We start from the raw sequence: 24469 nt of genomic DNA, 5'->3' as shown, positions 1-24469 counted from the left end.
ACTAAGGAGTTTATTATTTACTGAATGTGCTGAACAAACTCAAACCTAGTTACAATACCCTGAGAGAAGCAGTGTGCAGAAGATTGATAATTTGATGTGCAACTTTCACAGTACATTTTACACAAAAGGAATTCATTATACAACCTAGTTTTCTTTTTTTTTCATTTCCAACTATTATCTCATTGCTTTTAATGGCTTCTTTTATAGGTTCAGAAAGAAATTCTTTTTCCCATACAGTTTCTGAACTGGTAGAAAAAGCACCTAAATTAGATTGATGTTGATTTGGCCATACGGCTAGATTTAGAACAGCCACAGAAAAATGTTCATAGTGATACTAATAACCAAGCAAGAAAATAATTCTGATGGCAAGCATATCCCTCAGAAGCAGAAGCCTACCGCTGTCAGTGCTCTGCACCCACTTACACACTGCAAAAATGTAAACTCTATGTACTTGCATTATTCATGCCCATAGTTTGCGCCCATTTCAGTCTGCCAGTGTTTTAAAATGAGGCCTCAAGCACACCCTTATCTGGCCTGTAAAAAATTCTGCAATACAAGCAAGAAAAATCAGGAAAGCAGTTTCAGATTAGATTTCCCTTTGTATTTCCCAAACAAGCCTATAACTTCCATTACTTATGAAGCAGAGAGAGAAAAGTCATCCCTAATTTTTATTATTATTTTTATTATTATATTTTTATTTATTATTATTTATAATTTTCCCATGTGAGTGGATTTTTTTTTTTTAAATAGAGCAATTGAGGGCTCACAATAAGCATCCTAACACTCCAATTCATTATTACCACCTGAAAAAGAATTTGATTAAAACAACTAGTAACAGATTTTCAGCTGGAAAAATATTCTTTCGTAAGTGAAGTTATCAATCATCTACAACATTTTAAACTCTGTGTCTAAAGTGAGGCTTCAGCTTACAAGTCACTGCTTCCTCTACAGCCTACTGTAGGTGACCCTGCTTCGGCAGGAGGGTTGGACTAGATGACCCACAGAGGTCCCTTCCAACCCTTATCATTCTGTGATTCTGTGATTCATTTTGTTCTCTTAGTTAGACCACTGATGGATTCTGGAAAAGTCACCATGTGTAACATTCCTTGTACACATTTGGATGTCAGAGCTCAGGGAATTAAGATGTTTTAGCACTGTGTTCTGGAAATGAAGTGCTCTACACTATTACCCAAGAGTTCAATATGCGAACACATTACTGACTCCTCTTAGAGAAGTAAATCTGTCAGCCTGGCACATCTATTTTGTTCTTGAACATCATGTATAAAGTACTACCTTTGACAAAATACAGAAAAAATATTTTTAGGTGACCCTGCTTCGGCAGGAGGGTTGGACTAGATGACCCACAGAGGTCCCTTCCACAACCCCTACTATTCTGTGATTCTGTGATTCTGTGATTTTGTAAGTAAACGAGGATCTGAATTTTAAGTCTTGACAGTATTACATTTGGTCCCGAGTATGAGTCCCAGCATATGGCTTTATGTCTGTCTCCATATTCAGCTAGCAAGCCTATTCTCAATGACAACGGCAAGTTAGAAAAATTTATTTTCAGTGACAGTCTGGATGTATCTACTTAGAACTGAAGCATGCTGAGACTAGATTTTTTTTTCTCAATGTGCAATGAGCCATACCATTTAAAACCGTATATATATTAAAGTTATCAATCCAGTCTAAAGGTGCTTTCAGATTCTATTGCCTTTTTGATACTGAAGCGAGAACAGGAGATGCAATCTGGTCCTGTTCATGCGAAAACGTCTGGGAATCAGAAGACCTGAGCTTTAGCTTCACTGTCAGAAAAAGCAGAAATGGCTTTAAAAAAAAAACCCAAAACCTACAGCTTCAAGAGTCAGTGAAATAATACAAAAAGAAGTGAACTTAAATGTATTTTCTACCTACTTCATTTCATTAAAAATTAATGGGGAGACTAACGTGTCTAGAGTAATTAAAAACACAAAAATCAACCAACTTCAGGAAGAAGCAGGAGTAAAGGAACGACAGACTGGCACTGCATACAAATGATATGAAGGTTTCTCTGTTACTGACAGGTGGGAAAGGCAGTCTGTCCCGGATCAGTATTTCAACAAATACAGCGTGACAGTGACATCACTTGGTGTCTGTAACAGCACTGTTACACACTATAGATGCAACAAATAGTAAAAATACTAAGCCTTCTCTCATGAGGAAGGAAAATAGACACCTCACTGTCAGCCTGAAATTACATCCACTTAGCCCGCATGGCCCAGGTGGCCAAGAAGGCCAACAGCATCCTGGCTCGCATCAGGAACAGTGTGGCCAGCGGGAGTAGGGGACTGATTGTGACCCTGTACTCACCACTGGTGAGGCCACACCTCAGACACTGTGTTCAGTTTTGGGCCCCTCACTACAAGGACGTTGAGGTGCTGGAGAGTGTCCAGAGAAGGGCAACAAGGCTGGTGAGGGTTCTGGAGAACAAGTCTTGGGAGGAACGGCTGAGGGAACTGGGGTGGTTTAGTCTGCAGGAGGCTGAGGGGGGACCTTATTGCTCTCTACAACTACCTGAAAAGAGGTTGTAGTGTGGCAGGTGTTGGTCTCTTCTCCCAAGTAACAGGCAATAGGATGAGAGGCAACGGCCTCGAGTTGCGTCAGGGGAGGTTTAGACTGGATATTAGCAAAAATTTCTTTACTGAAAGAGTGGTCAGGCATTGGAATAGGCCGCTCAGGGAAGTGGTGGCATCCCCATCCCTGGAGGTGTTCAGAAAACGTGTAGATGTGGCACTTCAGGACATGGTTTAGTAAGCATGGTGGTGGTGGGTTGATGGTTGGACTTGATGATCTTACAGGTCTTTTTAAACCTTAATGATTCTATGATTCTACAGCTTGCGGTCCCCCCTCCACAGGGATGAGGACTGAAGGAGAAGAGGACATAGTACACAATCTGATTTCAATATTTGTATTTGTTATGTCCTGTGGATTGTCATCACAAGCCCTTGCAACATCTGCTTCTTGAAGTATATACTTGTTTAATCACGTTGCTAGTGTTGACTTCTTAAGTGCTAAGTCAATTGCTGATTACCAAGTGTTTCTGTGCCCATGCATTAATCACTAAAGGAAGAGCACAGTCAACAACCTCTAGGACAGGAAAGCCACTTCAGCACATCGCGCCAATGTTGAGAAAGCACAAACAGTGTGCAAACAGCCAAATGCAAAAAGGATAGCACACGATAAGAAAAATCCAGGGTGCTATTTAAGCATAGACACAACTTTATAACCACCTGTAGCTGGCTTGTGAAACTGAACATTTCATTACAAATCGCAGTTAATGGCACATGTACTTTTATCATATTATCACGTATCAGGGCTTAAACTTTCCATCAATCATTAAATGATCCCTCCCTAGACCTCAGCACACAGCATAACATCAAACTGGACTGACAGATAAGGATTTATAGCTGTATCCAACTAACTAATTATAAGTAAATGAAATCCCTTATTATGTCAAAAAAAGCTTCTGAAAGGTCTCGTATGGCACTGGCATCTCTTTAGAATTCAATAGCATGGATAGGAGAGCTGTGAAAAAACCTAAAATTTACAGTTTAATAAATCTGTTTTGAATCACGTGAATGATTACGTTATGTTCATAGCACTAAGATGAAGAGTATTTGCAGGAAAGCAAGTTTTCCCCCATCTAACCAAAAGTTCTTAGAAGTGACTCAGACAAGGTATTAAGATACTATCAGCAGATTTGAAAATTGTACTCTGGCAAAATGATCACAAGGTAGAACTGCTATCTTTCTAATTTTGAAGACACACAGTAGCAGTCATGGAGATATTTTTAGCAATACGGTACTTAAAAGTTTTAAAATTAAATTCAGAAAAAAATCTCTAAATTTTTCAAACACTAAAGCGACCTTTTTCATCACAGATATTGTGCAGAAATAGAGGAAAATATTATTTGCGTCACTTTGGCTTTTTTCTAATAGGAGCTGAGACTTTGCAAAGTCATGCTTGAAATTATAGCTGATTTCAGTTAAAAGTGTATAAAATTAATTGCAAACTGTAGCTGGCAATCAATTGTCTTATGAATTGTTTGTAGCTTCCTTTCTTCATACATATTTGTTGCTCACACAGTAAAAGAAGAGATAGGTATCATCAAATCACATGCACTGCTATTCCAGGCACTTTGACTTATGATCCCTTTATCTGACTCAAGTGGTTTTAAAAACATTTATACTTCCTTTGCCCTGTACTGAGGTCACTCCATAACCTCACTATTCCATTCCTTCATTTATTTTGAAATAAATTTTTCCACTTCTATGTACTTTTATGCTAGCACAATTAAGAGCTGTGATTTACAACGTACACAACCTAGTTTAAAACAGACCTGCTCGAATGACGTCTCTTGGTAAGGTACAAAAGCTGATAGTGTTTCATGGGTACAGTTCTGTTCCTAGATTTGAGAAAGACACTGACCTAAAAATGTGTTTGTTTTCGTTTGTTTGTTTTACTGCTGGCTGCACAACTGATCAGAGAATCATGTCAGAGAAAAGTAGCTCAATCCAAACTCCTGCTCGAAGCAGTATCCAAGTAGCTGAAGCTGCTGAGGACTACGTCCAGGGACGTTCTGAGTACCGCCAGGAGTACAGATGCTCCAGCCTCTCTGGGCAACGTGTTCCAGTATTTGTTCATTTATATAAATCTATTTTGTGGCAGAAGCGATTTAGATATTAAATAGGCTGTTAGCTGCCTCTTACTGCAACTCTATTCCTGAGGAAACTCAGAAATTTGTGACAGCAAATGTTTGTGGGTTTCTTTTTAAAGATTTAGGAGGAAACAAAGTAACACAGTTACAGGTAAAAACTAATAGCTGTTAGTGATTTAAATTAATTGATATTATAATATGAATAATTATCAATACTGTGTATTTTTTTTTGTAGAATAAGTGCTATTTAAGTAGTATGCATATTCGTTGTACCAACAGTAATTAACAATAAAACACCATTTTGGGAGAGAACTTACAAACAGCTGGCAAATTTACCAATTTTCATCTTAACTCTTTAATAAGGAATGAGACACCATGTCTTAAAAGACAAAATAAATCACAAACTAGAGGATATTTTTTGGTCATTAATAATTTTCTTTAAGTTCTTTGCTAAATGAAATTACCAAGTTCTTCATTCATTTAAATGAAAGAGAAACGCATCTAGCACAAGAGACTTAACAGCCTGTGTAACTGAATTCAAGGACACACTGAGTTATTGTATTCGTAAGCAAAAACAAACTAGCTGCCATCCCAATTGAGGAAAGATTAAAGATTTGCCTAAATTGATTTTAAATCTAGCATTAAAGTTGATTACCTATCACTGACTGCTTTGTCAGTGAGAAGACATCCATAATTTCTAATTTTCACTATGGCAGTTCAGCAGTGTGTCTAATTTATGGTGCGCTTACCTCTAAATAGATTTCAGTAAAATGAAATGACAGTTCCTCATGGGAACAACCATTTAATCAGCATTAAGGGAGTGTAGAGACACTACTGAAAAATTGTCATCACCATTATAAACATACTTTTACGTTGCCCAAATTTCTAAATTTCCATTTACAGTGAAGTGGTGCCCATCCAGGGCAGGAAGAAGGCAGCCCAAAAAAGCAGTCTATCATCTTCTACAATTTTGCGATGCGTACATTAAGAAATATTATTTATTTTCACAGTTACCTAACTCTGTATAGATAGAATACACTTGTAAGAAGAGAGGAGTCATTAGGATCAATTTGCAACACAACCTGCATTTTCAGAGGTCCTGCCCAGATATAAGTAACTGTCCATCCATCATTTAAAAATACTTATGCTGTGCTCATCTACAGGAACTGCAGAAAGCGTTAGACATTTCCAACAGTGAGGAACACACACTCGCTGCTTTTGACTTATCCGCCCAACGTTAGCTCCTGAGACCTAATGATTCCTTTAAAAGACCGATGAAATTTTTCAAAAGCCATTTAGAAAATGTATGTTGTAAGTGACAATATGCTTGTGACGGAAAGTTCCTACAAAAATCCCAAGTAGCATTCATGAACCAGATCCTTCAGAAGTGCAGAAGAGAGTTCTTCATCCTTAGCTGGCATGCTTAGATGTCTACTAGAATGAGTATTTACTGTCTTTAGGCAGCAACAAATAGATATGACAGAAGTATTAAAGAACGGCAATTTGAGAGACTGCAACTGGCATTTTCATAGGCTTGTCACAATCCTACTGTTCCTTCAATACTGCATTTCAACAGGTATGTTCACATGATCACTGTTCGTTAATCACAATCACCGGAAACAGCACGGATGCTAATAATTGTCATAACACAATGACTGGAAACTTAAGAGTAACTTCAGGCAGAAGAGTTATGTTCATGTACTTACTGGAGATGTATGTACTTGTGTGATTCTTAACTGGTTTTCCAAATCTTGAACTTTATTTTTCAGCTCTGTGTTTTCAGTTTCTAATTCTTGAATCTACAAAGGAAGGGGTTATTGCAACAGCTATTGAGATACTCATTCATTTCAACAACAGCGTCCACAGAGTAAATCTTATCTGAGATCTGGTGATTTAGAAGCAATGTTTAACTAGTCATCTGATTACGAAAAACAATTAAACTTCTGTATCTTCCATATTTCAACCTTGCTTTTCTCTTTAATGATCTTGCAAACCGCAAAATAAAAAATACTGTTTCACAGTTATCGGGTCTTTTTTCAGGTTTTTTTTTTTTTTTTTTGTAGTATATGCTACAGTTCTTAGTATCTGAGAATAATGCTGGAAATTCTGGTGTCACAGAAAGCAGATAACACAAATACAGTAGCATGTTCTTTTATCTCTTCAAAAAACAATAGCGCAGAACTTACTCTTTTCTGTAAACCTGCAATTTGTTTCCTTGTTTCAACATCTTTTCCTCCGGATTCCAGAAATTTCCTGTAAGCTAAGTCAAATGCTTGACCAATTGTTAAAGTTATCTCTTCCGCCTTTACGTAAAACATAAGATTGAAAATAGTTTATTAAGAATATTTTGTACAATTACTTTCATTTCAGATGATCACAAAATACTTAACACTATTTATCTTGTTCAAAGAGCTTGCTTCATCCATCACAAAGTCAACACTACAAAGGAGCGTGGTAAAAACACTTCAGCAAAATACCTTGACAGGTAATGCTATAAAAGCAAATCAAAAATTCTTTGGATGAAGGGAGACTGAGCAGACAGAATACAATTAGCTATTTTTTAGTATAAATTATGCCTCTAATTTCTATAAGTTCAGACAGCATGCTGCAGATTGCCTTCTTCTGAGGATTTCTGAAGCAAATGCAGCCTTTTCAATCATTAAATAAATTGCTTCAGTTTTAATGGATTAACATTTTCATGTTAATGGATGTTTTGACCCCTATTGCTTTTAAATTTGGATTTCAGCACTTACTTTCACAAGCCCTATAAAATCTCAATAAAATCTCCACCATCATACTGTAGAGAAATGTATTTCTGATTACAAAAATCCAGTCAAACAGAATTTGCATTTGTATGTGCAAAATATAATAATTTAGTAGTTCTATGCTGATTCGCATCATATGTTATTATGTGTATAAACAGTTGGTGCAGAAAATCTACTTTAAAAATAACAGGGCTAAAAATAAGCGTACAAAAAGTTGACTGAGCACACCAAGGTTTCAGAAAAAAATGCTGACTTACAAAAGGCACCAAAAGAAGGTGAACATATGGATACGCCATTTGCCTTACAACTTTTGCAAAGAAAGTAAACACATTAAGTAGTAACTTCTTTTTTGTTTAAAACAATTTGGCAGGGGAACAAAAAAAGTTGAAAAAACATTAATCTGGCTAAAGCTAAACTGGAATTTTCTCTTCTTTATTGAAATAAAAACCTGACATTGGTTGATTCTCATGAAAGCAAAGGATCCTGCTCAATGCCGAGAACATTTTTACTTCACTACCTGTAAGAACATGAAGGGCTGGATGCACAACAATGATACAAAACGGGATGCTCGCATCTTTTTACTCATCAGTGCACCAGTCAAGTCATTAGGTAGAGGTGTATGAAGACCTGAGTTCTACGAAGAACAGGGAACTAACCCCTCTATCACTTTACTGTGAAAAAATCCCATATGGCCATCTTTATTAAAAAAAAAAAAAAAAATCACAAGAAATGATATTACCCCAATTAGACTAAATTACACTAGAAAAGGTGAACTAGGGCTGCTTTAGAGAATAACTGCTGATGTTAGTAAAGGAAAAGTGTAACAGACACTGGGAGTATGCAGTCCTGTCTTCCTGGAAAGATGAGCGCTGACTGAAATGAAAGGTACCAACCGAGGCGGGACCCTTCGATATCTGTGAGTACTAATGAACAAGGAGCAGAACAGAGGAAGAGAGTATATTAAATGAAATACCAGGTTAGAGAGCAGACACAACGGTCTTGTTGAAGAAGTATTCGTCTTGAATAAAAATAGTACTAGAGCGCAGAGACCGCAAGGGCAATTTAAAATCATGGGAATGTGTGAAAAGGAGACTCAGGATAGAAATTTGAAGAGAAACGAACAGATGTGCACAGCAATTCTGAACAATATCTACTGAAGGCACTGGAGCAACGCAGGTGAACAATAAAATCATCTCAAACACTCTGAAGTATCACACAACACTACCTAACTGGATATAAATTGAAGTGAATATGCATTTTTTTTCCTTTTAAAAAAATGTTCCCTTAGTATTTCCTTTGTATGATAACTCTGCTACTTCAGAATAAATCAAAAAGAGAGGCTCGAGATTACAAAAAACCCTAAACATCTATTTTCGGTGTCGACTCCAGTGTTTTTGGTTGTTAATTACGTTCTGCCAGGGTAAACACACGACCCAGTTTCAGCTAGACACCATTTTCTTCATTTCCTGTCCTAAAGTTTTTTTTTTTCCTCTGTTGCATATTTTTGAACAGTTGCCCTGTTCTATCTCAGACACGCGAGAATGTCAGCGGTCAGTGCAATGAATTCTCTGGTAGTGCATCACGGCATGAACAAACTTGAGAGACGTGGCAAGGGCGGGGAGGACGGCACAGAAGGGGGAACCTTGCTGTAAAAAAAAAATCAAACCACCACAAACCCAATTAAAAAAAAAAAAACCATCTGAGGCAGACACATCAGCAGAGGAGCCTGTGAGGGTATCTCAGCCACAGGGTTGCAGCAATCTCTGCAAAACAGCTGTGCAAACACATCAGTCTTGGTGGGATGCAGTCCATCCTGAGAGCTTTGCAGATGCCTGGCCTAGGATATCGAGCTGGGTAGCAGGAAGAATTCTCCCAGAAAACCACCTTGTGTCAGTAAAGAAAATGGCTCTCCTTTAAATCAATGCATCAAAGTCACAAGACACTACACTGGCATGAAAGATTATATGACAGTGACCCCAATTCAGAGGCAGGCTACCTGCCTTTATTAACCATTCCCGTTTTCTTTCAAAGCAGAGCAATCAAAATCTGTAAGTGTCACTCAAATTCTTTTAAAGCACCTTGCATACTTACACACTTTTCACTGTCAAATACGTAGCACAGATGCTTATTTGATTCTGAGTCTTTGCATATGAAAGTAAATATTCTCTTGTCAGTTTTATCATCGGCACAAAATGATATCCTATGGAGCTGACAGTTGTGCTGGACTTCCTGCAAATAAAGATTATTTTCAAGAAATTACTATACTTGCTTAGGGTGAAGATGCACAAATCTCTGGATTTCCTCATGTACGTAAAAGCAGTCAAATTGCAGTAACATTTTTGAATGTCTCTCATTGTACAGGAGAGTGGCCAAAAATGGACTTAAAGTATAACAGCAGTTAGCAAACTCATCTCCTAACAAATGCTCCCATTCCTACTGAGTGTAAGCAGGAAGTGTTTATCTGGACAGTATTTATCTGGAAGTGTTTATTTGGGCAGTTATTTCTACTCTAGAAAATTGATTTTACTGCTGCTTTGCATCCCTGTGCAATTTATTTAGGGACTGATTTTGTAAACCCTCTGCTCCTTTTCCAGGCACACACCATCCCCAGGTTTCATCATCTCCCACGGTTTGTTACAATGGTTTTACTGAAGTAAGTCCTTACCTTTCCATCTTAAATATAGAAAACAGAAATAAAATGACCTTCTCATCCAAATACAGGGGGCACAGAGAAATAAATCAGACTTCTAAATGATTGCTTACTTAAGGTGTAACATAAATAGCTTTTAAACATTATTACTTGCATATGTTCTATGCTGTATTTCCCTTTCCATTAATAAGCATATTCCAGCTATTTAAAAAGTTGCAGTGGCAATGCTCTTCAGCTGAGAGAGACTAAAATAAACCATCTCAACTTTTCATTTTTTGTGGTTGGTTGTCTTCAACAAGTTTCTTCTTGGTATTTTATTTTATTTGGCTTATTACATGGGAAAGCAGTATTTACTTTAAAGGAAAATATGCAGTTTAGATGCGAACTATTATCTATTTAAAAAAAGGAAGTTTCTGTGCAGCACCGGGGCTCCCGGATTGCCCTAAGCTCATAAACAAGGGCATGCCTTCTCCGCACACAACCGTCTCTAAAAAACGTACCATATGGCCAATCTTCTCCCCTTGCCCCAGCGGGGTTCCTTTTCCCAGTCTTTACAGCCACTCTTCCGTGTACTCTATTTCTCCATATCCCCAAATCTTTCTCACATTTCATCTCTTTCTGTTGTAGCTCTGTAACAGTTACACGTAACAACATATGCTTGTTCTGGCTCTTTTAGGTTTACAGGTCCATGTCACTACTGTACATCATTTAACGATGGAGCCACTTTTCTATAATCCTCCTTTTTTGAGTGCCAGGCACAGAATCAAGTCCTGACAGATGAACAGGACGCCTGTTCCTGTTCCTACCACAATTAATAGTCATCACATGAATATAAACCAATATTCCTCTGTAACAATATTGAAGTGATTTGCTGCAAAAACACACAGAAATAATTATCGTAATCAGCGACGATAACATGGAATTTAATTTCCTAAAGCATCTATAAATTTTGCAAAAAGAAGGAAAACTTGATTCAAATTTACATGCAGCTTTGAGAAACAAAGTGGGAGAGATAAAAAGACTACTCATAGCTGATTACCATTTGAGTTGGAGTAACAACATTGCCAAGAGCTTAGAAAGCTCCTATTCCCCCAGGAACCTCTATCCCACAGCTTTCTGTTCATCGCTGCAGGAAGAGTTAGGAGGGCTAACATATTTTGGCATTTAAAACTTATTTTCAGAGTTTTTGCCAGGATAAGGGGTTTAGTACCCCTTTCTGCCATACGACGTAAAGATGATGCAAAAACTGTAATTACAGTTGACATGGGTATTTCTTGCCCCCTCTGCTTATGAACTGTTGAGTTGTGGTTGGATCAAGAGTCTGAAGCGAAAATGGGTTGGCAAGCAGATATAGCCTCGAACTAAAGCCACCTTTTCTCAAAATGCAGTATCACCGTCTGAATGGCAGCAATTACTCCAGAATTAAGCTGCAGCAACAAACATTTCATTCAAATCCAACATATGTATAAAAGAGCACTCAGATGTTAAAAATTGCTGACTATTGCAGAAGTACTTTTTTTCTTGATTATATTTATCTCATTATTCCTCTTTGAAGTCTGCAAGGAGGATGTTTTGCCTATTCTGTAACCCCTTCCAAAATACTAGAGCAAACAAAGGAACAGAAAACCCATCCATGGGATGACTCAATGCACTTCACTGCTGAAAAGGCAGGAACTGCTATGCTGTGCCAGATAAAATGCCTACAACAGTGCTTATGGCCTGCTACATGGAGCTTACTCAGAAATGGGTAACACGCCTGAGAAACATAAGTATTCCAGGGAGGGAGGATACAATAAAAAAAAAAAAAAAAAAACACACAGGAAAAGGAGGGAAAAACTGAACTGGCTAAGGAGAGACATGCAATTCCAAAGCAGCAGCGTGAAGAACGAGTCACTGCAAACACATCAGCTCCTCATTCACCTGCAAACACCCACGCATGGGCACCTACACAACAGTGACCGTTTGGAAAGCTGTTTATCATATGCAGTGTTAACGTTTATGTACACCACAGTGTTTTCATCTGCCTCAGAATTTAAAAGTTCTGGTTTGAAAGGATTAAAGAAATTTAATACCACATTAGATACAGTCTCTATTTTGGGTACCATGCACCTTCCTGGGAAGATGTCACCCGTGTGATGCAACAAGAAATGGTATTTTAGAAGAATTTTCCATCACCAGAATGGCTTTCGTGATAATACTTTCTTAAATTATAAAACAATAAAAACATTAAAACCAGTTAAAACTATATTTAATTACTAGTTTTGTACCATAAATGTCTAAGTCTCTTACCTTAGTTTTTGGATCTAGAATTTTTACACCATAGATTGAGATTTGTAGTTCAACTTTGGGCGTTTTCTGGCCTTCAGATTTCTTGATATGTCTTGCAAACTGTAAGATGAAAAATACAACAGCAATCTCATTAATAGTAAGTTTTTAAAATTTATTATTTTTATTACTTCTCATTTCTTCTCAACTCCTTCCACCTGAAATTGTTTCCTTCCTTCTTCACAAAGCTCTTACAAACAACACCAACCATTCCCCAGTCAGCTGGGCACAGAATAGCATTTCTGACTGCACACTACAGAATACTGCTATAATTCCAGGAAAAAAAATTTAAATTACGTAGCTGGTTCTCTTGCAACTTTTACCAGCTCTTTATGCACTTAATTTAAGCTTCTGCATGAGATTTCTAGGAGAGCAGTAGAAACACCAACACTTTCAGACAGTTTGTCAGCTGCTTGGTTGTTGAGCAGTGAACATCCTACTGTTTTCCACATCCCACTATTTCTACACCCACTTCCGTACACATGCGTAGAGGGTACTTCCCATACGTTCCTCTAAGGAAATCAGTTCCTTTACACAGGTTCAGCGTGAAAGCACTACAGCTGTCAACACCTAAGAAACACTTTGTCTCTTCTATCATATTCTCAGGATTCATATGCTAACAGTTCACTAAATGATGGCTAGGCAACTTCTTCTATGACTGGGTCAGGTAATGTGTCCTATTCAATACATTTTCCATCCTTCTATATCTCCTGTTCTAGCTGCTAGCTCCGACTTGTCTTTCTCTCATGAACACTGCATATAAAATAAGCAGAGCATCTAAAATTTGCTACTGCATTGCAGTTAAGCAGTGTCAGGAATCCGGGGAATTTTCTTAGCAAAGATACAGAATTGCTCGGTATTTTGCTCTGTTTCCAGCCCTTTTCCTCTCAAGTCTTTGACAGCCTGGAACTGTATTTTCAAACGCATAAATACGGACGATGACTCACTGAAGACCAGAGGAGTTGCAGTCTCTGCTTCGCATCTATATGTTTGAACACATCGTCCTTAAACTTGCTCCTGCTCGAGTATAATTGAGCACATAATTCACCATCAGTATAAATAAACAATATAAAAAGTCAGTGAGGACAATGACTTTTAGTGACATAAAGAGTCCAGGATGGCAACAAGGGTGTTAACCTATCTTAAGAAGGGTTAGGCCTGGAAGACAGAAGCCTGAATTACCTTGTAATTGCTAAGTACTTGGCTATAGCCAACTGATACCTTCCCCACAAACACCGAAACCCATGATTTTAATTCATTATTTCTTTCAGTGATAGTTGAGAGTTTGGGTTTTTGCTCTGTCCCTATTCCTATAGCAACTAGCACTTGGGACAACTTTTCATGAACTCAACTGCTTTACACAGCATGAGTGTCTCCATCTATTTTATTTCATTTTGCTTGTAGGCAGTGCTGTTCATGGCAAATTAATAACTAGTTTTAAGAACCACCCTAAAAGCACATAATTAACCTGTTTTTCCCTTCCTACCAATTTTATTCCTCATTTTGAAAGCACACTTACTGAGCATTTTAGTAAGTAAGCATTATATTATAATTCATTGTATTAACTTCATACAGTAACATGACCTACCCAGTTTATTACTAATTAATGTATCACATTAGCTGGTAAGTATTCTATGCTTCACAAGTTAGTTAAAAAAAACCAAACCAAAACAAACCCCATATAAACCACTCTATGCCATTCTCAAAGCCAACTCCAATCTAAATACCCATTTTACATTTCAACAGCTAGGATTGCTACAATCATTGGCCAAGTATTTTATGAAGGTCTGTACATGATGACTAACTAGTGAAAACCAACAGTCAAAAGTTAAGCGAATCTAACTTAACTTCTGGTTCTGCCTCTCTTCAGTATCAGGGATATAGTTCTTGCAGTACACACATCCTTTTCCTGTCCTGCTATTTATCTCTAAGCACATAGTTACAGTATACTTTTAATACATTTTAATCACTATCCCCCATCCCTTTCTTTTAATTAATGTAGGTGATCTCATAAGCATTTTTTATTGAAAAAAAATTTCATAGAAACAAAACAAAATTTTTAAAAACCTAACCACTGGTTTACAGGCATCTTGGCCAACTGCATTTCTTGACTTTCTATTACAATTCAAATTCGGTAAAGGAAGAAAATATTTTTTCTTTAATAAAAATCACTAAGAGTAAGAACTCCCCAAAATCTGACTTAAGTTTTATACTACCCATTTAACCTGTTTGATACTTAAGTCTCTGCTTTAAAAAACAGCAAAACGATAATCCAATCAATGTTGCATTAGCTCAGATTTTTTTTTCCAAGATGAATATAAAACTTTAATTGTCTTCCAGATAATTTTCATATATTTACTCAATACCGATATGCCACCAGCTTTCCTTTCTGATTTGTAATTTGATTATGCCCTTTTACTGGACAAAACTTTGAGGACATATGTGATCCATTTTCATCGTCCAACAGGGCTCTGCACTTGGCTCACTTTGCTAGGTGTTACATGGAACGGCCACAAAACCCACGGATCGTCTGGACAGTTTGGGCATCTCAGTTCCCAGCGTACTTTACAGCGCACAGAAACATACCTATGCAATAGGTAATCCTGGGGCACACCTCGGATTGAAACAGCCTTGAACTTGAGTGAACCCTGGTTTTTTGGAAATGTCCCTTTATAAACAAGATGCGCACAAGTAGTTCTGTGCACTAATGACGAGGAGGCATAAACAAGATTTGATATTACTGAGTTAAAGCCATAGTTTATGTTGAGAACAATGACTAAATGCTTGGTTTTCCAACTGTAATCATCTCAGCAGGGCCCTGAACAACAGCTACAAGAGGAAGACTTTTTAAACTAAGTAGAACTGAATAACTTGCACAAGTTTTAGAACAGCTGGCCAAAGCTTGCTCCAAGTAGTCAAGAAGTCTTACACCACCAAGGAAGTTCCAGAAGATAACTCTGTGCCAATACTAAAAAAAGGGTGAACAAAATGACCCTATCACATCTCCACTCTCAAAAGGCACAAAACAAGTTTAAGAACCAGAGAATTCAAGTGAGATGGAATTAATGATGATCAATATAGACTTGACAAAAAATGCAGCTTGTCAAAATAGACAAAGCATCTGACTGAGTTTTGCATGCCATTATATTTAGGAAATGAAGCAATACAAAGAAAGTCTTAGTTAAGTTAGATACATTAGTCTCCAGATGCAGTTATAAACAGGAAATTGTCATTGGGAAGCTATGTTTCTAATGTATTCCAGCCGGGTTTATTTCTTAAGCATGACATTATTGAACACTGACCAGGAGGAAAGTAATTAGTGATAAAATCCGCAGGCAGAAAAAGTAAGAGGAAAAAAAATGGGGAGAAAAGTTAACTAACGATCTGAAATCTAAAATCCTTACAGAGAAAGCTTGCAGGTCATGAAGGCTGATGGAGGGGCAAGCAACACAAAGAACACCTCACCAACCAGCCCACCAAAGTTTGCCTGCATGCAAACAAACACCCTCTGTGGCAATGCCAACTCTGCAAATCATACATAGGGGAACAAACTTTCTTTCTTGGTAGACTACCCTGTGAAGATGGAATTAAGAAAGTCTTGACATCACAGCAGGCTTTCTGCTAACTGTGGACCTTCTTGTGAAACTACACTTGGGAAGATTAAAGCAATCTTTGGACATTTCAAAAAGATCCTGAAGGCGACAACGGCTGCATTGCATCAGCTGCTTGTGAGGAACTGCTCAAGTTTTATGGTCTGAGGTTTTCAAATGCAGGAGGATGTTGACAAAACGGAGAAAGATCACAGGATATTTGCAAAAGTTAGCAGGAGGACTGGAAACCCACTTTATAAGAAACTCCATCAAACCAAAAACAAGCTAATGGTGAAAGAGAAACAGGAAAGAATCTCTTCAAAACAGCTATCCAGAGACACTAAGAAGCTTTTTAATCAAAGGTTTACTGGGATACAGTGACTGAAAAGTACACGTAGCTAAGTTCAGCAAATCTAGTGCAGTGACTTTCTCCTGCCTTCCCCGCCCACTCCCTGTTCGGTGTAATAACAGATAACATACAGATACTGATCAGTAATCTCTTTTGTATCTGACCTTCTCCAGCACGCCAAGCTCAGCCACCTCCCAAATTTGTGCAGAGTTTGAACAGCAGATCCTAATGCTTAGGCAGGTATCAGCCAATTTGCCTTTTTTCCCTTCTCTTTTTTCTACCCGTTCCCCCTACCGAAAGGGGACCCCGAGGGACCTCAGGACCAGGGAGATTAACAATCATTATTTTCTCCTTTCAGCACGCATTTGAAAAAAAGTAATATTTGTAGCTCACACAGTAAAAAAGATTATTTAAGAGGGTAAAAATCTGTAGCCTCCCATTGGCATCAAAATAGACAATGATATAAAATTATAATGAATCACAGCATGGCTTGGGAAGAGATTCAATGGGCCAAATTCTTAAGCTGTTAGTTTATACATACATTGTTCTCAGGCGAGACACCCAGATCTGACCCATTAATAATATGAGCAGCTCAGTGGGATGGGCTAGCTTTTAATTAACCATTTTGGAATTAACATTTTATCTTTCTTGACTCTTTTAGGGAAAGTAACAGATACAAATAAATCTATTTGTTATGGTTTAATTTAGATTTAAAAATAAAAAAAGAAAAAGCTTCCATGGATCTTGTCTGGTATTACAGTAGCAGTGAAAATCGCATACTTTGAGACTCTTACTACATTTGAAATGCTTATGTATCAAGTCTTAGCAAACCACAACCAGCGGATTAATCAGCAAAAATAGCACGAGGAAAAAAAAAAAAAAAGTATTTTAAAAACAGCCAGGAGCTTTAGTTAAAAAAGTAATGGTTAAAATTCTACCAAAATCAATTTAAGCTATGCAAATCAAAACCATGTGCTTTTCTTTCGTATTTACACCTCACTGTACAATTCAAGAGTTTATTAAAAAACGTCGAAACCTCAAAAGGTAGGCATTTCTGTGATGCGGGTGCTAATCTTCAGCCCAGGGAACAGCTGTTCGACTCCTTTATTTTACGCAGGCTTGCAGTGAGACAGCGGACACTGCACTTCACGTGGACACCTTAAGTCTGTTTGAGGGCAACGTAGCTGTCTAAGTTGAGACACAGCTTTACACCTGGCTTTGAGAAGATGCTTTTCCTCTTTTTTTTGTAACAACATTCATTATCAGGAAAGATGCCTGAAAAAAAAAAAAAAAATAGGCCCTGTTTTTTTTGCAGTGACTACACATCATCTTTTTGGTTATATTACGGTCCAAACTCTCATGCATGTTTTATGTGGCCATTAGGAAATTATAACCTCTGAAAATGAGCTGTCAAGAAGAGGAAAAGGATGAAAAGGCCACAGATCTGCGACATTTAATCTCTCAGTAATCAATGGGTAGGGAAAAGCCTGTCTCAGAAATCCATTTCTATGGAATATGTTGTATTTTATTTTCCAAACACACACTGGACTGAGAGGAAGTCTAATGATGCATTAACCACAGCGTACAAGACAATGCAGTACAGTCTTTTTTCCATCTCTCGCTCTCTGAAGAGTTTGTTGTGGGTTTTTGGGGGGTGGGGGAGGATTTTTTTTATTTGTTTGGTTTGGTTGTGGGGTTTTTGTTGTTTGCTTGGAGGTGTGGGGTACTGGGGGTCTGTTGGGTTTTTCTGGTGGTGTGTTTTTGGGTTGGGCTTTGTTTGGGTTTGAGAGAGAGGATCAACATGTATTCTCTTCTTCAGCTCTTCTCATCTGATCTGCTTTGGTCTTCAAGCTGTCCCTGGCTGGTCCCAAACCACACATTCTGCTTTCTCCAGAAAAGAGAACAGTCATGGCTGTAAGGCTTGACTGGAAACCTCTTTAGCCCAATATTAAAAGATTTTTTGAACTCCACCCTCTTCTGTCCTTTCAAGGACAAATGAAACCCAGCTTTAGCAAGAAAGGGAGCTCGGAACAATATCCGCTGATGATCCATGAAGGGCAGCAGCAGGACAGCGTCACAGCATGGGTGGAGGTGTGTGAAAGAGCATTCTTCACTTAGTGTATCCATACTGGTCAAGGAGCTGATGAAGACTATTTCAAGTGGCTTCAAAGTGATTAGTTTTACTTACATTATCTCTGGTCATCTACACTTACAGAAGAAAAGAAGAGGAGAAAAGCAGACTGAGTTGGAAGCTTGGTAAGAGAACAGCCTTAAGTCTGGTCCTCACAAACACATCCCTTTATGGACTGCAAAAGGAACAGTTCTAAACTCCGGTGTTTACTTCTGGTTTCTCTGTAACACCCCCCCATGTCGTTTCCTTACTAGTGGTCTGGTTATGCTGCCCTTTCCATCTGTTTTGCTGATCTTTCCACCTGCTCTCCCCTCTGGCAACCCCTCAACCACTTCTTGAGAAGGACCCAATTCATTCCTACAGTCAGCTTTAGAAGTTATATCCCTCCATTAATCAAGGAAAGTAATCATTTCACTTTATAAAATAAAGTGTGATTTGACAACATTTACACATTTGAATAACGTAGGCATGTTCCGATCCAACATCTTGGTACCATTTTCCTTAGTTCTTCATTCTTGAAATTAGTTTGACTACAAAACTGGAAGGAAAAAATTGTTTGTAATAAATTATGAGAACAGTTCACCTTGTCTTAGAAATAAAAATACACATTTTAAAACATTCTTCTTTCTCCTCCAGTGCTGCTCCAAGAAATTTGAAAACACGAGGGAAAATCCCAACTAGCTAAAACAACTGGACAACCCTCCAGAAAAATTAAATATAGACGTCTGAGAAAACTGTATATTCAAACTGCGACTGACCCAGCAAAGCTCTCAAGTGTATAGAAAATGTAGTAGTAGTAGTATTTAGGACAAAGCAAGTACAATGAAGCATCAAGAAAAATTTCCTCCAAGGTATTGTATTTTACTGTAGATCATCAGCTCCACCTGCTGGTAACAGTAAGTTCAGGGAATGACGTGCTACAGTTCTGCAAAAACCTCCTGCGTGTGGCAAGCGAAGAGTCTTTGTGCTCTGCGAGTTAAGAGCTTTTGATTTAAAGAAGTAAACAGTTGTGTATCAAATGTCTATTCTGACACAGTTTGATGACATGATGGCTCAAGAACAATACTTTACAGTGTCAGTATTTCATGTGCTATATATCACTGTCAGCCCATGACTTCAAAAGGTTATTAATGTGATGCACGCCAGTTGTAAAACTAGCTCCAAATATTAAGAGTCAGCTGGTTTTCTGCTAGCTATTAATTTTCATTAAAACCAAATTATGATTAACAACATTGTGATTAAAACCAAATCCATATAACAAAAAATGTAAATATAACATCACAAGCTCTGTATCTTCTAAAAACTCTCCTACTCCAAAAAACACTATATATGTTTTCTTTCAATATAAGACATTAGTTTTCAAGCTGGTTTCACTGGTTTAATTTTAATTTACATTTTCAAAAAAAAAAAACCAGCTAGAGCTGTGTGGTTAATAATAAAATCCAGCACCTCTAGGCTTCCCGTCAACGAATGCAGATGTACAACATAAATCAATGTTGAAATGAGTAATCAATTAATTGAAGATTGTTTCAAACATACAACCTCTTTATTGCTCTCTGAAATTCTGTCTCAGGATTTTTGAAGTCTTTCCAAAAGTTGTCTTTAATTATTTTGAGACTTTTCTAATAAACTTGTGATTATAGAAGATCCCTCATGAGACTTGACATCTAAGCTCCAGACTTCCAAGCTTGAAGAACACAGCGCAATTTTGGCAACAACGATTCAGACACACATCTCCAAGGTGGTTTACTTACAGAACACGTGTAAAAAGTTAGAATAGATATCTACATACTCCAATGACACCACAGGAATATACAAAATATTTCTATTTTCAAATTTCAGTGCTAGGCTGACAGATATTCTTTTTTCCCAAGGAACAAAAATAGTTCTGGCTCTTTCTACACTTCAGGGAACAGCTATTTGAAATCCTTTCTGGACCTGCTTTCAAAGCAAACTAACTACAATCCAACCCACCAAAACCCTCCCTTGATCAGTGAGAGCCCAGGTAAGCCTGGAGTTCCACCAGTGACACTGAGACACTCAGCAGCTGCTATACTTCGGAGGAGTCTGATAAAACATCATTAAAATAGAATCAAAACTTCTCCACAGCAGGGTATTATCTCGACAGGGTTTGCACAGAGTTAACTTTGCTCAGGGTAATGGAATTTTATAAACACAAAACATCTAACACATCAGGCTTCACTCTTCCCTCCAGTATTAGCTGTAAACTGCACGAGGTACCCCCAAAACCATACATTTTGTTTCCACTGGTAGCGTGCTGCAATGGTTAAAAAAAGGTCATGCTCACATTATTAGCCTAATGTACCTGAAAACAACTAGGCAACAGTGCCCTGACAAACTGCAGCACAGTAAATCTTTTTCGCACAAAACATTCTAAGAACTGACTAAGCTAATCTTTCAAGGCAGCTGTACTATTTTCGTAGAGCAAAAATAATGGCAAAGAACTTCTGATTCAATACCTCAGCACAGTTACTAATGAATCTCGTAAAGACAGCTATTTCAAGGGAAACTTCAATCTTAAAAGCTGAGTTACATGAATAGTGTTTCATGTCTTCTTTTTTCATTTTTTTTATTATAGAAAGAACACAGAGCGAAGTTTTTCAGTACTGATTCCTAAAATTTTCTGTCCATCTCCAAGGAATTTCTGTTTAAATGAATATTGAAAACCCAACAAAAAGTTATGAAAGTAAAATACTAGGCAAAATCATTTTTACATCGAAATAAACTAATGCCCCAACAGCTCTAAGCAGCTAAGCATGAAACAGTGCAGTTCCCCTGCCATGGGATTCAGCAGACAAATCAAGCCAGCGCTCCCTATCACAACTCAGCATTTGAAGAGCTTTAAGCATTTTACCTGTCACTCAAACAGTCAAATCAAAGCCATGTTATCAATTAGCAATCCTCAACAAATCATTTCACTAGGATGCTTTAATTGTCTGCCGAGTCCCTCAGTGCCCAAGGACACAGCACCAAGAAGAAACTGTAAATATCTGACTTTCTCAGCCTCCTGGCACTGTGCACCAGCACACAGATGGGTGTTTGTGCACGCAGACCTTTGCCATGCAACACGAAGACCTGAAGAACAAGGCAGTAACATCCCTGGTCATACACAGTTTCATATTTGTTTGTAAACCCTATTGTCTCACCGCAGCTCTATTTCCAGATACGTCACCAATTACCACAGCTGGAGGGTGAACAACATTAATGCCAGTGTCATAAGCCTTCACCTCCAAGAGTTCACACGGATCAGACACGTTAGCTTTAGACGAGGGGCAGTCAGGGCCAGCCAGCACCCACGGAGTTGTCACAGCCCACTTCTGGCGTGGTCTGACATCCTTACTGCTGCTCTCTGGCACCAACAGCTTACCTTGCCTGGGTGGGTACCCTTGCAAGGAGAGGTAACTTGCCTAAGTGGGGCTCCTCAGAAGCACCGCACAGCCCAGAGGAATGCAGGACAGACGTTGCTGAAGTGACTAGCTACTTGGCCAAGGAAGACTTAATTTTCTTAAATTCTCTGGCAACACGTTTGGAGTGCCGTAAGTAGAGGCATTCAACAGCCATAAAGTGAGGACGGCAGCTAAAACAAACTGTTGCTACCTAAGTTAAGATTAACATTCTTTGGAAACTTTAGGGCTTCAATCATTACGCACTAAGGCACATAAACTTTAAATTACAAATAGTTGTGTAATCTAGGAGACAACTAAATATATGTACAACAGAACATCTGATAATATGGACACAATAGGGAAGTGCCTACACACCACTGAAGAGGTTAACAAAAGCAACTGCCTCTAGAAGCAATGAAGATACCTAGAAACACTTACAGAATCTCACCTCTTAGGAAAACACATTAAGAATACATCCCATTTATATTTCATTAAAAATGCTTTCTTACCTTCAATTTTCTAACAGCATCTCTTACAACTTCTGTGCCTTTGGGCTGCTCCACCTCCGTACTGCCAAGAAACTGAAAAGGTTGGAATTTGTAAGAAATAAGTTATGCATTGAACGGCCTAATTGACTCATGTAATGTCATTTTCCAATTATTTCCACATAACATTTTGGAAAGACAATAATTTCGGTAGTTGATAAATAACAAACCTTCATATAGCTATTTCCAATCAAGAGAATAACAAGAATTAAATTCTAATTAGACAAATATAAGCGTTATCAAATGCAACTTTTAAAAAACATTTTATCTCCATCCTATACAAGCCTGTAAATTAGAGGTTAAGTACCTATTTCCACGAGATTGTCATTTTGGTAATATCACCTCTTATGGAAAATAATGAAAAAATGAAAAAAAATACTGATATAAGATACTTCCCATGAATCAATAGGAGCAAATGTTTTGTACTATGTCACTAAAAATTTCACACAGTGACGCACGATAAATTTAAAAAGCTTGATTTTTCTCTTAGAGCTGCTTGGCGCAGTAATTCCATAGATTTAAAGGAACTAGGCTCCACCTTACATAAAAAAAGCATCACATTCAAAGAATTTCTACTAGAGATCACATTTTTACCAAGTAAGGTTTTAACGAAAACCAAACATACGTCTGTTAATGTACAAAGCATGATACTTCAGAGAGACCTCAAAATTTCTTTATTGGTACACTGAAATGCCTTTACTTTCTTCTGTACAGTTTTGCTTGCCTCCAACTATATATGAAGGGTACGATAATCCTGTCTGAACTGCATCTGTGTAATAATTTCATTAATTTTGAATTGCCTGATTTTCACACCGATGTACAGTTCATTTAAGTCCTACCACGTACCTGTATATGCCAAAATCATGCTAGCAAGAAAGAACAAACCCCCTTTTTCCTCTGAAGTACACAATTTTCTGTGTAACACAATGCATGGGGGTATGGATAATTTTTCAGTCTTGGCAGTTTCAAAAGGAACTTAAATTTGCCAGGCTACAGATGCTTTTAACATAGTAACTCTGAAGTTTTTGATTTTATTAAAACTTCAAAACGTGTTTACTGTAGTCATGTGCTCAAGCTATACTCATAGAATCACAGAATCATAGAATGGTTTGGGTTGGAAGGGACCTTAAAGCTCATCTGGTTCCAACCCCCGTGCCATGAGCAGGGACATCTTCCACCAGCCCAGGGTGCTCAGAGCTCCATCCAACCTGGCCTTGAACACTGCCATGGAGGAGGCAGCCACAGCTTCTCTGGGCAGCCTGGGCCAGTGTTTCACCACCCTCATGGTGAAGAATTTCTTCCTCATATCTGATCTAAATCTGCCCTCTTTTAGTTTAGAGCCGTTCTTCCTTGTCCTGTCACTACACACCCTTGTGAAAAGTCCCTCTCCATCCTTCCTGTAGGCCCCTTCAGGTACTGGAAGGTTGCTGTAAGGTCACCAATACTCCTGCAAAGAAACTTTGCAGCTCTACCAATAATTAAGTCTTATTAGAAATCTGCTACTGACTTTGAAATATGATGTGCCATCTTGAATACAACAGTGTGTAAATCAAAACACCACACACATCTGCTGTTAACATTCTCTACTATTAAAATTCTCCAGCTAGGAGAGCAAGGCTTTGCAATAACAAAGCCAAAACCTCTATTATTGATTTGATGTCTTTCATGCAACATGTCTGATGACTTTAAATACCGGGTGCATTCTTCCCTGGTAAAGTGACAGCTGCAGAAAATGCATACAGAGGAAGAAGAATGATTCTTGGACGTTACGGATACCGCATGTCAACAGACAGAAAGGGAACGGTGTGTGAATGTACTGAGGAAAAAAAAAAAAAAGGTAACCACAAGTTTCAATGCACAAGAAAGAAAGTAGATAAGGTCAGATGAGAATCTAAGAGAAACGCCGATAATAGCAGGTACGTGCACACCAGCATATTGACGCACCACATACTTGGCACAACACAAGAGGCAGCAGCACAAGTGGCGTGAAGTTTGTAAGCAGGTGAGGGTA

At 38.1% G+C, this 24469-nt stretch overlaps 1 protein-coding gene across 5 annotated transcripts in view; it reads right to left on the bottom strand.

The window, feature by feature from the left end:
• GULP1 (GULP PTB domain containing engulfment adaptor 1) overlaps positions 1-24469 on the bottom strand; it is a 161261-nt gene that overhangs the window by 24883 nt on the left and 111909 nt on the right. For 4 of the 5 annotated variants that reach the window (XM_075430680.1, XM_075430682.1, XM_075430685.1 and 1 more), the window contains 5 exons: positions 22423-22494; positions 12401-12499; positions 9553-9690; positions 6883-6999; positions 6403-6495 (listed from right to left, as the gene is read on the bottom strand). In XM_075430680.1, the coding sequence (XP_075286795.1) occupies positions 6403-6495; positions 6883-6999; positions 9553-9690; positions 12401-12499; positions 22423-22494 (519 nt within the window). The remainder of the gene's footprint in view (positions 1-6402; positions 6496-6882; positions 7000-9552; positions 9691-12400; positions 12500-22422; positions 22495-24469) is intronic. The other variant, XM_075430683.1, reaches the window with a different exon arrangement.

This window comes from Opisthocomus hoazin, chromosome 9 (genome assembly GCF_030867145.1).
Source record: "Opisthocomus hoazin isolate bOpiHoa1 chromosome 9, bOpiHoa1.hap1, whole genome shotgun sequence".
Classification (NCBI taxonomy): Eukaryota; Metazoa; Chordata; class Aves; order Opisthocomiformes; family Opisthocomidae; genus Opisthocomus; species Opisthocomus hoazin.
Note: the sequence above shows the minus strand (reverse complement) of the source record. Positions and strands in the feature narration are given on the sequence as shown.